This window comes from Sus scrofa, chromosome 2, assembly GCF_054392235.1.
Source record: "Sus scrofa isolate SSC_HxYL_T2T_F1_AM1 chromosome 2, Sscrofa_HxYL_maternal_Yorkshire_Landrace_v2.0, whole genome shotgun sequence".
NCBI lineage: Eukaryota > Metazoa > Chordata > Mammalia > Artiodactyla > Suidae > Sus > Sus scrofa.
Genome location: NC_139384.1, coordinates 12,844,981 through 12,859,250, shown reverse-complemented (window position 1 = coordinate 12,859,250; position 14,270 = coordinate 12,844,981). Strand labels below are relative to the sequence as shown.

The 14,270-nt window shown below is 38.7% G+C and overlaps 2 protein-coding genes across 2 annotated transcripts; both read right to left on the bottom strand.

Moving 5' to 3' along the window:
* Window positions 1–939, bottom strand: LOC100519009 (olfactory receptor 5B3-like). The gene has a single exon (XM_013994315.2). It carries the CDS (start codon window positions 937–939, stop codon window positions 1–3), a length of 939 nt encoding a protein of 312 aa, XP_013849769.2.
* Window positions 940–10,259: 9,320 nt separating this feature from the next.
* LOC100620388 (olfactory receptor 5B2-like) lies at window positions 10,260–11,201 on the bottom strand. Its single transcript, XM_003353856.2, has one exon. The coding sequence runs from the start codon at window positions 11,199–11,201 to the stop codon at window positions 10,260–10,262; it is 942 nt and encodes a 313-aa protein (XP_003353904.2).
* Window positions 11,202–14,270: the final 3,069 nt, after the last annotated feature.

Below are 14,270 nucleotides of genomic sequence, written 5' to 3'. Positions count from 1 at the left end.
TCATAATCCTAAAGACAATTTTGCCTCCAAAACTACCTTCATAAAGGCACTCTTGACCTCCTTGTTCCTCAAACTGTAGACCACAGGGTTCAGCATGGGGATGATCATAGCATAGAACACAGAGGCAATTTTGTCCGTGTCCATGGAATGACTGGAGCTGGGCTGTAAGTACATGAAGATAATCGTTCCATAGAAGATGGAGACGGCAGTGAAATGGGAGGCACAGGTGGATAAAGCCTTCTGGTATCCTGCAGAAGAGGGCATCTTCAGGATGGTGATAAATATGAGCAGGTAGGAAATCAAGATAATCAGGAGAGCAAAAAAGATGTTGAAGCTCACTACATAAACAAGAACCAGTTCACTCACATGTCTATCAGAGCAAGAGAGAACCATGACTGCTGGAATATCACAGAAAAAGTGATGGACCATGTTGGACCTACAGAAAGAGAGAGTGAAAGTGTCTCCAATATGGATGGAGGCATTCAGGAAACCACAGACATAGGAGCCTGTGGCTAGGCAGACACACACACACGTTGTCATGGTGGTGGTGTAGTGTAATGGTTTGCACACTGCCACATAGCGGTCATAGGCCATTGAGGCCAAAAGGTAATTTTCTACAGTGGCAAAGGCTACAAAAAAGAACATCTGAGCAGCACATGCACTGTAGGAAATGACCTTGTCTCCTGGAATGAACCCAGCCATGACTATGGGAGTGACAGCTGAAGAGTAACAAATATCCACCAGAGACAAGTTGCTGAGGAAAAAGTACATGGGGGTGTGGAGATGAGAGTCCAGTAGAATCAACATAATAATCCCCAAATTCCCAATCAGAGTGATGAGGTAGACAAGAATGAACGTTGTAAAGAGGGGAACCTGCAGTTCTGGGTCATCAGTTAGTCCTAGGAGAATGAACTGTGTCACCTCTGTGCTATTCTTCATCAAGGTAGAGAATCACAAAGTGCTCTGGGGCAATGAGAAGACAGAATCAGTGATAAACAAAGAAACCTGAAAAGTGTACATACAATATGTATTATTTCATTATAGTAATGCCTTGTAGTTTTAGATTCTCCAGATAAAAGTATCCTTGTCAACAGAACTTAGTGCATTAATTATATAGAAATTTATGTACTAATCAGGGATGTTGAGCATTTTTTCATGTGCTTATTGGCCATCTGTATATCTTCCATGGAGAAATGTCTATTCAGGTCTTTTGCCCATTTTTCCACTGGGTTTTTGGCTTTTTGGCTGTTGAGTTGTCTAAGTTGCTTGTATATTTTAGAGATTAATCCCTTGTCAGTTGCATCATTTGAAACTACTTTCTCCCACTCTGTAAGTTGTCTTTTTTTTTTTTTTCTTTTTGGTTTCCTTTGCTGTGCAAAAGCTTGTCAGTTTGATTAGGTCCCATTGGTTTATTTTTGTTTTTATTTCTATTGCTTTGAGAGACTGACCTAAGAAAACATTTGTAAGGTTGACGTCAGAGAGTGTTTTGCCTGTGTTCTCTTCCAGGAGTTTGATGGTATCTTGTCTTATATTTAAGTCTTTCAGGCATTTAGAACTCAACATCCCTGATTATTAGAGAAATTCAAATCAAAACTACCATGAGATACCACCTCACACCAGTCAGAATGGCCATCCTTAGTAAGTCCACAAATAGCAAATGCTGGAGGGGGTGTGGAGAAAAGGGAACCCTCCTGCACTGTTGGTGGGAATGTAAGCTGGTACAACTACTATGGAGAATAGTATAGAGGTACCTTAGAAATCTATACATAGAACTACCATGTGACCCAGCAACCCCACTCTTGGACATATATCCAGACAAAACTTTCCTTGAAAAAGACACATGCACCTGCACTATTCACAATAGCCAAGATATGGAAACAACTTAAACGTCCATTGACAGATAATTGGATTAGGAAGATGTGATATATACATACACACACACGCACACACACACACATGCACTCAATGGAATACTACTTAGTCATAAAAAAGAACAAAATAATGCCGTTTGTAGTAACACAGATGGAACTAGAGACTCTCTTACTGAGTGAAGTAAGTCAGAAAGAGAAAGATAAATACCATATGATATCACTTATATCTGGACTCTAATATACAGCACAAATGAAACTTTCCATAGAAAAGATAGTCATGGACTTGGAGAATAGACTTGTGGTTGACAAGGGGGAGGGGGAGGGAGTCGGATGGATTGGGAGCTTGGGGTTAATAGATGCAAACTATTGCTTTTGGAATGGATTAGCAATGAGATCCTGCTGTGTAACACTGAAAACTATGTCTAGTCACTATGATGGAGCATGATAATGGGAGAAAAAAGAATGTATACATGTATGTGTAACTGGGTCACCATGCTGTACAGTAGAAAAAAAATTGTATTAGGGAAATAACAATTAAAAATTTTTTTAAAAAAAAGAAATTTACGTACTGTTGCATCTGAAGGATCTTTGTGGATCATCTCCCTGATTTTCAAAGTGTATAAGTTTGTAAACAGGAAATTAACTTGATAAGTAGCTTGTCCAAAATAAATTTATCTATACATTCCTTTTTGCCAAGCCTAGTAAAAGCATATACTTGCATGTTACTGCTCATCAGGAATTTCTGTAGACTCTTTAAATGTAAACACACAATATCCTTTCAAGAACATCATGAGTTTGATTTGATATTAGGTTCCTTTAAACTATGATGCATGAGAAGTTGGATAATTTTTCCCCCACATTTAAATGAGTATTAATTGTCAAGCCAGTCTTTGAGTCTACATTAAATGGCTCCCAGACGGTGGTCTTAGTTATATTAAAATAAAACTAAGGAGTTCCTGTCGTGGCGCAGTGGTTAACGAATCTGACTAGGAACCATGAGGTTGCGGGTTCGATCCCTGGCCTTGCTCAGTGGGTTAACGATCCAGCGTTGCTGTGACCTGTGGTGTAGGTTGCAGATGCGGCTCGGATCCTGCGTTGCTGTGGCTCTGGCGTAGGCTGGCAGCTGCAGTTCCGATCAGACCCCTAGCCTGGGAATCTCATATGCCGCGGGAGCAGCCCAAGAAATGGCAAAAAGACAAAAAAATAAATAAATAAATAAAAATAAAAATAAAAATAAGTTTAACCCAATTTACAGTCACTCATTGTGTTCATTAGTCCCAATTAAGCGTTTGGAGTTTCACAGTGAATTAAGTGAGGAATATGTGCATCATAGATATGGTGGGATGACTGGAGCAGCAGGGGCTGTACAACCAGCAGAGGAAACTCTGAGAGGAAGACATAGCTTCGTGTATAGAGCTGAGGCTCTAGGATGAAGTGCATAGCAGCTCTACCATTTACTACCCAGGAGTCATCCTTACCAAACTCACTTGAATCTCATACTTCCAGCTGAAAAATTAAGATGATAATCAGACCTACTTTATAGCACTACTGTGAAAATTAAGTAAGATAATGCATTGGTATTCCCTGGTGGTATAAATGTTAAGGTCTGGTGTGACCAGGTGTGGTCACTGCTGAGGTGAAGGGTTAGGTGATCTCTGGCCCAGGGAACTTCTGCCTGCCAATGGTGCAACCAAAAATCAATCAATCAATCAATCAAAGAATGCATTTAAAAATGGTAAAATGCTGAGTGTTTAGCACAGTCTGATGAGATGTAATATTTTTATGAGGATGGGACGATTGTTTTTATGTTGGTTTGAGAAAAATGAATGGGGATCCAGAGGGGTCAGAGGGGCATGCATTTTGAAGTCTTACAACTTTCCCCTTTTATGAAATTTGCCTTTTCTCACACATGAGGCCCACTGAGATTTTCTGTGCTCTCAAGTGTTCCTCAGGGTGTCCTTTCTTCATCCATACAGTTGGCTCCAGAAATCCCATGTGAGCCATTCTTTTCCTTAATTTCTTCCTTGAAATATCTACTTTAGCTAGAAACATTCCCTTCTCCTTAAACTCATTCTTTCTCTCGTTACTGTCATCTCATAGCAGACTCACAGAGCTCAAGGAAGGAAAGTCCCTTGGTAGGCTCTTTATCCTGAAGATCTGTTTTGGTGGCAAGCAGTATGTTGTAAAACAGTTTATTAGCATCTACTCTCGTGTAGGAATATTTTAAATATTTTTATTTGTAGTTTCACTTTACAAGCCTATCCCAAGAAGGCATTATGTTTGCCAAGTGGAGCACACCTGACCACTTTTAGGGTATATTATGTTCCATAACCAATAGGGGCTTTATGTATAAATGTATGTATGTGCATGTATTGTGTAAGGGAAGTAGTATTATTTAGACTTTATCATTAAGGAAATTAAGGATTTGAGAAGCTGTGTGATGCTCTAAACTTACACAGCTAGGATGAGAAAGAGTCAAGATTCAAGAGTTGAATCTACTTTCAGTCTAAACAAAAGTCTATGCTTTTAGCCATTCAGTCAACATGTGTAGACGTGCCAGTAGCAGTAAGCATGACATGATGAGGAAAAGGTTAGAGTGCAGTTGGGTCTTAATTCATTTTAGACACTTTTGCCACTTAAAGATTATTTATTTTCTTCTTCTTCTTTTTTTTTTTTTCAACAGTTAGTATTTATTTGTTCTTTACCTCCAACGAGAAGGAAATATCTGGTGAACAAGATGAAATTACCACACAGTGAATCAGAGAATCGTCTATGTATTTTTCTGTTCATATCCTTCAGAAAGCAGTGTGTTTCATGAGTATCAGTAAAATCCCTACTGATGGGAGCTTGATATTTATACCCCAGTCTCACCTCAATATTTTATAAAAACATTAAAATAGTTATTTTGTTCTCTCAAACTCAAAGTAAGTATAGTTGACCCAGCACTTTTGCATGAGTTATACTTCTGACTAAAACATTTATGTAATATGGATGCTTACCTGTCTGCTGGGAGAGAAGGAACCGTCACTTCTGAACAGTGAGTCTGAAATCAGAATATCATCTGTAATTAGAGGAGCTCTCTTCCAGGTAACTGTCATAAGATTCCAAAGTCTCTAATGCAGGAAAAATGGAGGAAAGAATATTAACATGGTTTAATTCCTGAAACTACCATGCATTGTTTCTATCTCCTTACCTCCTCCTTATTTGAGAAAAAATCATAAGATTATCTCTGTTAATCACAAGTCTGTTCTGTATGTCCATGAGTGTGTTTCTGTTTTGCAGATTGGTCGTTTGTGCACATGGAAGGGGGAAGGAAGTGGGATGGATGTAGAGTTTGAGGTTGGTAGATATAAACTATTACATTCAGAATAGTTAAGCAATGAGGTTCTATAGTACAGCAATGAGAAATGTATCCAACCTCTTGGGCTAGAACATGATAGAAGATAGTATGTGAAAAATAATGTTTATATATATATGACTGGGTCACTGTGCTGTACAACAGAAATTGGCGCAACACTGTGAATCAACTATACTCTAGTAAAATTACCTCTGTCACATAATTCACAAAGTTGTGTCTACAAGTAACAAATCTCAATACGAGGTTATCAGCTAAAGGCCAATCAGTTCAATTTTTATCTTGGGGTGTTTTCCCTGACTATGGTTACAGGCTCATAGCAAATCCTGGGATAAGGCCTCTGTGTACTAACAAGTATTAATACCCAGATGAATGACTGATCACCAAATGGGTTCAGCATATATCCTGATCCCTTTAAAATGATGTCTCATTGAGTGTTGCTGGGATTTCAAGGCCTAACACTTAGGGACATGGAGGGAATTATAGAGACGTGGAGCTCTCTAGGAATTTCCCATGAGAGCATCTGCAGGTCCTCATCCTACTTTCCTGGGAAAGAAGTAATTTACCCGCCCTGGGGGACCATGCTTATTATTTTCATTACACATACATATTTTTGTACTACCTGCTTTATCTTACTGTTTTTGTCTATTTATAATGAATGTGTAATTTACATACAGTATTATCCAAAATTTTAGCGTATACTTCTAAGAATGTTATCAAATTTATTGTCAAGTAAACACTATCACCTGAATAAATACGTATAAACTTCTTTTATAAACCTTTTCTTCTACCCACTGCCCCTGGCAACCAATAAGCCAGTTTTTCCAAATAATTTTGCATTTGCAAGAATATCCTTCACTCTAGGAGTTCCCATTGCAGCTCAGTTGGTTAAGAACTCGACACAGTGTCTGTGAGGATGTGGGTTTGATCCCTCACTCCATAAATTAAAGATCTGGTGTTGCTGTGGCTGTGGCATAGTCCAGCAGCTGCAGCTCTGGTTTGACCCCTAGCCCTAGGAATTTCCATATGCCACAGATGTGGCCATAAATAGAAAAAAAAAAAAAATCCTTAACTGTAATCCTAGAATATGTACTATTTAAATCTGTAATCTTTCACTTAGCATTTGAAGTCCATCCATATTGCTACTTGTGTCATAGTGGAAGATGGTATTTTTTAATTGCAAAATACTATTCTATTATATGGACATTACAGATTGTCTATCCTATCCCATATTTGAGAAACCATTGTTTATTATAATGTCTAGTGATTACAAATAAGGCTGATGTAAACATTTACCTAAAGATTTTTGTGTGAACAGATTTTCATGTCCTTTGGCTAAATATCTAGGAGATTGGTTGCTTTGTCATATGGTAGGTTTGTATTTATTCAAATGAAAAACTGCCAAAATATTTTCTAAAGTGCTCAAATATTTTGGTTTCCCACCAGCAATCCATTCAAATTGTTTTTTAGCTTTACCAGCATTTAGTGTTTTTTTTTTTTTACCTTTAGTCCATTTATTGTGTATTGTATATAATGACAGTATTTAATCTAAGATGGACCACATGAAAAAGTAAACCTCTGAAGAAAGAAGGCTTTGAGAATGCATATGGGAAACTAAAAGTCATCCCGTAACTTAAAGAGGCATAGAGTATTTGGAGTTGAATATTGTCAGTTCCTGCATGGTTTGTTTTCTTTTGCATTTTGATTAGCTCATATTTGGGTCAAAACTGCTGGGATCTACTGCAGTCCAACTACAACAAACAGTGCTTTGATCAACCTTTAGAGGCTTCAACCTGGCTGAAGAATTTCGAAATTGCAAATGAACATTTCCTGAGTCAGGTGACTGGACTCCCAGAATTCTGGTGCTGTACAGTCTTTTAAGATCTTATCTTCTTTGTGCCCTTCGTACCAGTAGACTATGGAAAACTAATATTGTAGTTGGGATAAGTTTACCATTTTGTATTTGTTTTGTTTTTTGCTTTTTAGGGCCACACCTGCGGCCTATGGAAGTTCCCAGGCTACAGGTCGAATCGGAGCTGCAGCTGCTGGCCCACACCACAGCCACAGCAACGTGGGATCCAAGCCACATCTGCAACCTATACCCCAGCTCACAGCAACACTGGATCCCCAACCTACTGAGTGAGGCCAGGAATCGAACCTACATCCTCATGGATATTAGTCAGATTTGTTTGCAGTTTCTACTGAGCTATGATGGGAACTCCCTCTTTTGTTTGTTTTTAAGCTCCAGGCCAGAAATGGGCTAAACAAGGCTTGAAAAAAATAGATTAAAACTAACTCCACACAACCCTAACCTCCTACCTTCTTATCTAGGGATAAGTTCATCCTTAGGCTAAGTGGCCTTTTTGGGTTTTATTTTGTTTTTAGATAAAAGTTCAAGAGAAGTACATCTGGAATAAGTGAGAAAGCACTGAGAGCATTCAGTGTTTTAAAGTTTTTAAATTTAAATTTAATTTTATGTCATTTTTTTCAAAGTTATCAAAATATTATTGACTACATTCATGGTGCTCTATATTACATCATCACGGCTTATTTATTTTACAACCAGATGTTTGTACCTCTAATTCCCTTTACCTCTTTTGCCCCACCTCCATCCCCATCTCTCTGAAAACCCCCAATTTTTTCTCTATACCTGTGAGTTTGTTTTAATGTTGTTCCAATGTTCATTTTGTTTTTAGATTTTGCATATAAGATCATACAGTGTTTGTCTTTTTCTGTTTGACTTAAATCACTTAACATAATATCTTCTAGATACATCTATGTCATTGCAAATGGCAAATTTTTTTTTTTTTTTTGTCTTTTTGCCTTTTCTAGGGCTGCTCCCACAGCATATGGAGGTTCCCAGGCTTGGGGTCTAATCAGAGCTGTAGCCACCAGCCTACGCCACAGCCACAGCAATACCAGATCCGAGCTGCATCTGCGACCTACACCACAGCTCACGGCAATGCCGGATCCTTAACCCACTGAGCAAGGCCAGGGATCGAACCTCATGATTCCTAGTCAGATTTGTTAACCACCAAGCCACGACGGTAACTCCAAAATTTCATTTTTTATGGGTGAGTAATAGTCCAGTGTGTATTTGTTCGTATATCACATATTCTTTGTCTATTCATCTACTGATAAATACTTAGAGTACCTTCATACACTGGCTATTGTAAAGAGTGCTGCAATAAAAATAGATGTGCATATATATTTTTTTGAATTAGTGTTTTTGTTTCCTTCAGATAAATACCCAGAAGTGATATTTTTGGATCATTTGGCAGTTTTATTTTTAATTATTTGAGAAAATGCCACACTGCTTTCCATGGTGGCTACACCAATTTATAACCACACAAATAGTACTATGGTTCCCTTTTCTCCTCATCCTCTCCAACCCTTGGTATTTGTTGCCTTTAAAAAAAAAATTATTGGGGTATAGTTGACTTACTGACTTACACTGTTGTGTTAATTTCAGGTGTCTAGCAAAGTGAATCACTTGTACATATATCCGTTCCTTTTCAGATTCTTTTCCCATCCAGGTCGCTGCACAGCATTGAGTCAATTTCCCTGTGTATATAGAAGATCCCTGTTACTTACCTAGTCCGTATAGAGTAGTGTGCCTATGTCAACCTAACCTCCCAATTTACACCCCATCTCAGTGTTTCCCCTGTGGTAACTATAAGTTTGCTTTGAAAATCTGTGACTCTGTCTCTGCTTTGTAAGTTCTTTTGTTACCTTTTTGATGATAGACATTCTGACAAGCGTGAGGTGATGTCTCATTGTGGTTTTGATTTGCATTTCCCTGATGATTAGTGATATCGAGCATCTTTTCCTGCGTCTATTGGCCATCTATATGTCTTCTTTGAAAAAAAAGGTCTATTCAAGTCCTCTGCCCATTTTTCAATCTTGTTGTCAGTTTTTTTAAGTTGAGTTGTGTGAGTTCTGTGTATAGTTTTGATATTAATTCCTTATAGGGAGTTCCCTTCGTGGCTCAGCAGAAATGAATCTGACTAGCTTCCATGAGGACACAGATTCAATTCCTGGCCTTGCTCAGTGGGTTAAGGATCCAGCATTGCCGTGAGCTGTGGTGTAGTTCACAGACATGGCTCAGATCTGGCTGCAGTGCTAGTACCTACAGCTCCAATTTGACTTCAAGCCAGGGAACCTCCATATGCCATGGTTATAGCCCTAAAAAGAAAAAAGACAAAAAAAAAATCCTTATAGGATATATTGCTTGCAAATATCTTATCGCATTCAATAAGCTGCTTTTTTGTTTTCTAGGTCATTTTCCTCACTATGCAATAATTACTTAAATTAATTTTTTAAGAACCAGCCACACTCCATTTACCTCTGGCAAATTTCCCACTCCAATGTGTGTATGCCCACATGGATGTGTACTTGGACCTTTGTTCATAGGCTAGTTTGTGCCTCTGTTTAACATGCTTTTTGCATTGGCACGTGGTAGAGAAAAAGTAAGAGGAACAGGTGAATAAATCAAATATCATTAATAAGTTTTGACAAGCAGGTTCCCAAATGTCTAATGTTTTTCCTTAGCCCTTCTAATTTGGGTATCATGCTTCTGAATATGTTTTCTTTTTTACTAGATGACAGACTTTCAAAGAGATAAGGTTATTACCTCAAGAATTTAAATGCAGGAGTTCCCATCGTGGCTCAGTGGTTAACAAATCTGACTAGGAACCATGGGGTTGTGGGTTCGATCCCTGACCTTGCTAAGTGGGTTAACGATCCGGCGTTGTGTGAGCTGTGGTGTAGGTCACAGACATGGCTCGGATCCCATGTTGCTGTGGCTCTGGCATAGGCTGGCAGCTACAGCTCTGATTCGACCCCTAGCCTGGGAACCTCCATATGCCATGGGAGCGGCCCAAGAAATGGCAAAAAGACACACACACACACACACACACACACACACACACACACACACAAGAATTTAAATGCAATATGGAGCTTAAAAAGTAACTCACTGCATCTGGAAAGTCAGAGAGGAGTTAAACAAGATTATTGTGCATGCAACAGTGTTAAAATCCAAGTCCTACAGAAAAATTTGTCTTAAACACCGTCTTGAATGCACCCTTGACCTCCTTGTTCCTCAGGCTGTAGACCACAGGGTTCAGCATCGGAATGACCATAGTATAGAACACAGAGGCTATTTTGTCCGTGTCCATGGAATGGCTGGAGCTGGGCTGTAAGTACATGAAGATGACTGTTCCATAGAAGATGGAGACAGCAGTGAGGTGGGAAGCACAGGTGGAGAAAGCCTTTTGGTGCCCCTGAGCTGAGTGCATCTTCAAGATGGTTACAAATATGAACAGGTAGGAAATCAGTATAACCACAAGAGCAAAAAAGACATTGAAACTCGATGTAAAAACAAGAACAATCTCACTAATATGTTTAGCAGAGCAAGAAAGAATGAGAACAGCTGGAACATCACAGAAGAAATGATGGACCTCATTGTATTTATGGAAAGAAAGACTGAATATGTTCCCAATATGGAAGGAGGCATTCAGGAAGCCACACACATAGGACCCTATGGCCAGACGTGCACACACACTTGTCGTCATGGTGGTGGTGTAATGTAGAGGTTTGCATACTGCTGCGTAGCGATCATAGGCCATGGAGGCCAAGAGGTAATTTTCCACAGTAACAAAGGCTACAAAAAAGAACATCTGAGCAGCACATGCATTGTAGGAAATGACCTTATCACCTAAAAGTAACCCGGCCATGGTTTTGGGAGTGACAGATGAGGAGTAGCCCAAGTCCACCAGAGACAGGTTGCTAAGGAAAAAGTACATAGGAGTGTGCAGACGGGCGTCCAAGAGAATCAGCGTGATCATTCCCAGGTTTCCAACCAGAGTGATGAGATAAATGAGAGTAAACACGATGAAGAGGAGCATCTGCAGTTCTGGGGCAGTGGTGAGTCCAAGGAGCATGAACCGTGTCATTCCTGTCCTGTTCTCCATTAATGCTGTTTGGGAATCTTGTAGCGATCAGCAATGAAAAGGAAAAGTGACAAACAAAAAAGAAATTGTAGTGAAATGGAAAGGTATTAAATACCATGAGCATTACTTCATTGATAATTTGTACTTCAAAACTATCTGGATTCAATGCTGAGATTTACATACCAATTTGTGTGTGTGTGTGTGTGTGTGTCTGTGTGTCTGTGTGTCTGTGTACTTTGGGTAGTATTATTATTTTTATTTTACCTTTAGAGGAATTATAGATTTGGAAAGTTATGTGATATTCTACAATTATATCGTATGAAGACATTTCAAGATTCAAGATTGAAACTCAGTTTCACCCTAATCAAAATTCTGTGTGCTTTTAGCCATTCTACTGTCAGCATATTTTAAAATGCCTGTAATAATAAGGATGAGATTACTGGGGAAAAGTTAAACTGCAGCTTGATTTTGCTAATTCATTTGGTTCCCAGTGCACTATAAGAATGATCACTTTATGGAGTTCCCTGTTGTGGCTCAGAAGGCTATGAACCCAACCAGTATCCATGAGGATGCAGGTTTGATCCTTGGCCTCACTCAGTGGTTTAAGGATCTGGCATTGCCATGAGCTGTGGTGTATATGGCACACACGGCTGGGATCTGGCGGGTTTGTGGCTGTGGTGTAGGCCAACAGCTGCAGCTCCAACTTGACCCCTAGCCTGGGAACTTCCATATGCCACAAGTGTGGCTGTAAAAGGCAAATAAAAATAAAAGAATGATCACTTTTCATGTATGCTTTTTTATTAACCTCCAGTGAGAGACCAACTGATGGTGAACAAGATGAAATTATCACCTACAGAATCAGAGCAAAATCTATCTTTTTTTTAAATTTCTCTTCATTTGTGAAGCAGAAAAATCCATATCACTATATTCCTTACTAATTGAAGTTTTGACATTTATATTCCAGTCTCAACTTACTATTGTATAAAATTGTTGGTCCAAAACATCTATTTCTGTGGTCAAATAACTCATAGGATCAATAACTTCCCCATTGCCTTTGCATAAATTACACTTTTCACCAACAGTATGTATTGAATATTACCTTGCTCCTTGAAGAGAAGGGACGGTCAATCCAGAATGGTGAGTGTCAAGTGAGAAATTCAGCCATGAAATAGTGCATAAATAATGAGACAGGAGCTATGTTTTAGAGAGTGGTCAAAAGGTTCTAAGCTGTCCAAAGCAGGAAAATATGGAATAAAAACACTCTCAAGGACCGAGAAATCTGGATTTGAATTTCAAATCCATTATTCATTCTTATCGTACCTTTGAGGGAGTCATTTATCTTATGTATAAAATGAATAACATTACTTCTCCCATATAATTTACAGAACTTGTGTCTGTAAATATCAAATAAGTGAACATTTATGCTAGAAAAGAGTTCAGGAAGGAATTATTATTTTTAAGTCACTCAACGCAATTTTATCTTGGGGTGATTTCTTTGGCCATGGTTGTAGGCTCATTGCAGATCCTCAGGTAGAGAGAAAGCCTGTAGGTAATGATAACTGTTAACATTCAGATGAATATATAATGATCAAGGGGCCCAGCATGCAGTCAGGCCCTTCTAAAATGATGCCACATGGAGAGTTGTTGGTATTTCAGGCACTAATGCAAGAGAACCAGGAGTGAATTATAGAGAGATGGGGCTCTCAGGGGATGCCCCCATGAGACCATCCACAGCTCCCCATCCCACCTTCCCAGGAAAAAGCAATTAAACAGCCTATGGGGACCCACCTGCATACATGACTGCATGTATATTTTGGTATTAATTGTTCTTTCCTTTTTTATTTTCTAAATGTATAACTCCAAACCATAAGATCCACACTATTTTCTGTATAGTTCTAAGAATTTAGTCAAATGAATGTAGTCATATAAATACTACTGCAATCAATAAGAATCCTCCCACCATGTAAACAAAACTCGCATTTCTTTATGGTCCACTCTCTCTCCTACACACTGTCCCTGGAAACCACCTAACAGTTTGGGGTATAAAACTTTGCATTTGCCAACATGGTCTTAACTAAAATTCTAGCATATTTGGTCTTTGAGTTTTGCTTCTTTCACTTGGTATAATGCATTTTTAGATTCATGAATGTTGTTAACTTTACTATCAGTGGGTTTTTTTTTTGAGTAGTGTTTCATTTTATGGATGTTACATCAAGTTGAGAGACATTATGTTAGTTGTAGTGTTAGGGGGTTATGAGTAAAACTGATTTAAACATATGCCTGAAGATTTTCTTCTGTAAACATAGGTTTGGATTCCATTTGGGTAAAAACCTAAGAGGGCTGCTTAGCCATGAAGTAAATATATGTCTCATTGAACAAGAAACTGCCAAACTGTTTTTTGAATTTTCTCTGTTTCTCACCTGCAATGCATCCTGGTATTTCATATCTTTTCCAGCGCTGGGCATTTTAATATTTTAAAAAATTTAAATTGCGCTTATTTTCCTGCTCTTTCATAAAGATGTCTCAAAAATCTCCTCAGAAAATTTGATTTAAAAAAAAATGATTTGCCTTTATCACTACAATTCTGGTTCAGAAATTTTTTTTCTGCAGGAAAAGAAATAGATCCATTCTTCTGTCTGTATATTTGTTCTGGATCAACACTCCCAAAAAGACGCCACACCTTGCTCAGTGCAGCAAGTTTAGTGGATACGAATTTGTTCTATGTACTGAGATAGCCTAGCTACAAAATTCACGTAAGTGATTTAACTCCTTGAGTCTTCAGCTTTGCATTTGTGGAGACAATATCACATAACCCTCATAGAATTGTTAAGATCATCAGAAGACATATATACAGAGTAGAGTGCAATTTCTAGCACATATCAGACAGGGTTAAATAATGCTATTTAGGAGTTCCCGTCTTTGCCCAGTGGTTAATGAATCTGACTAGGAACCACGAGGTTGCGGGTTCGATCCCTGGCCTTACTCAGTGGGTTGAGGATATGGCATTGCTGTGAGCTGTGGTGTAGGTTGCAGAAGCGGCTCGGATCCTACATTGCTGTGGCTCTGACCTAGGCTGGTGGCTACAGCTCC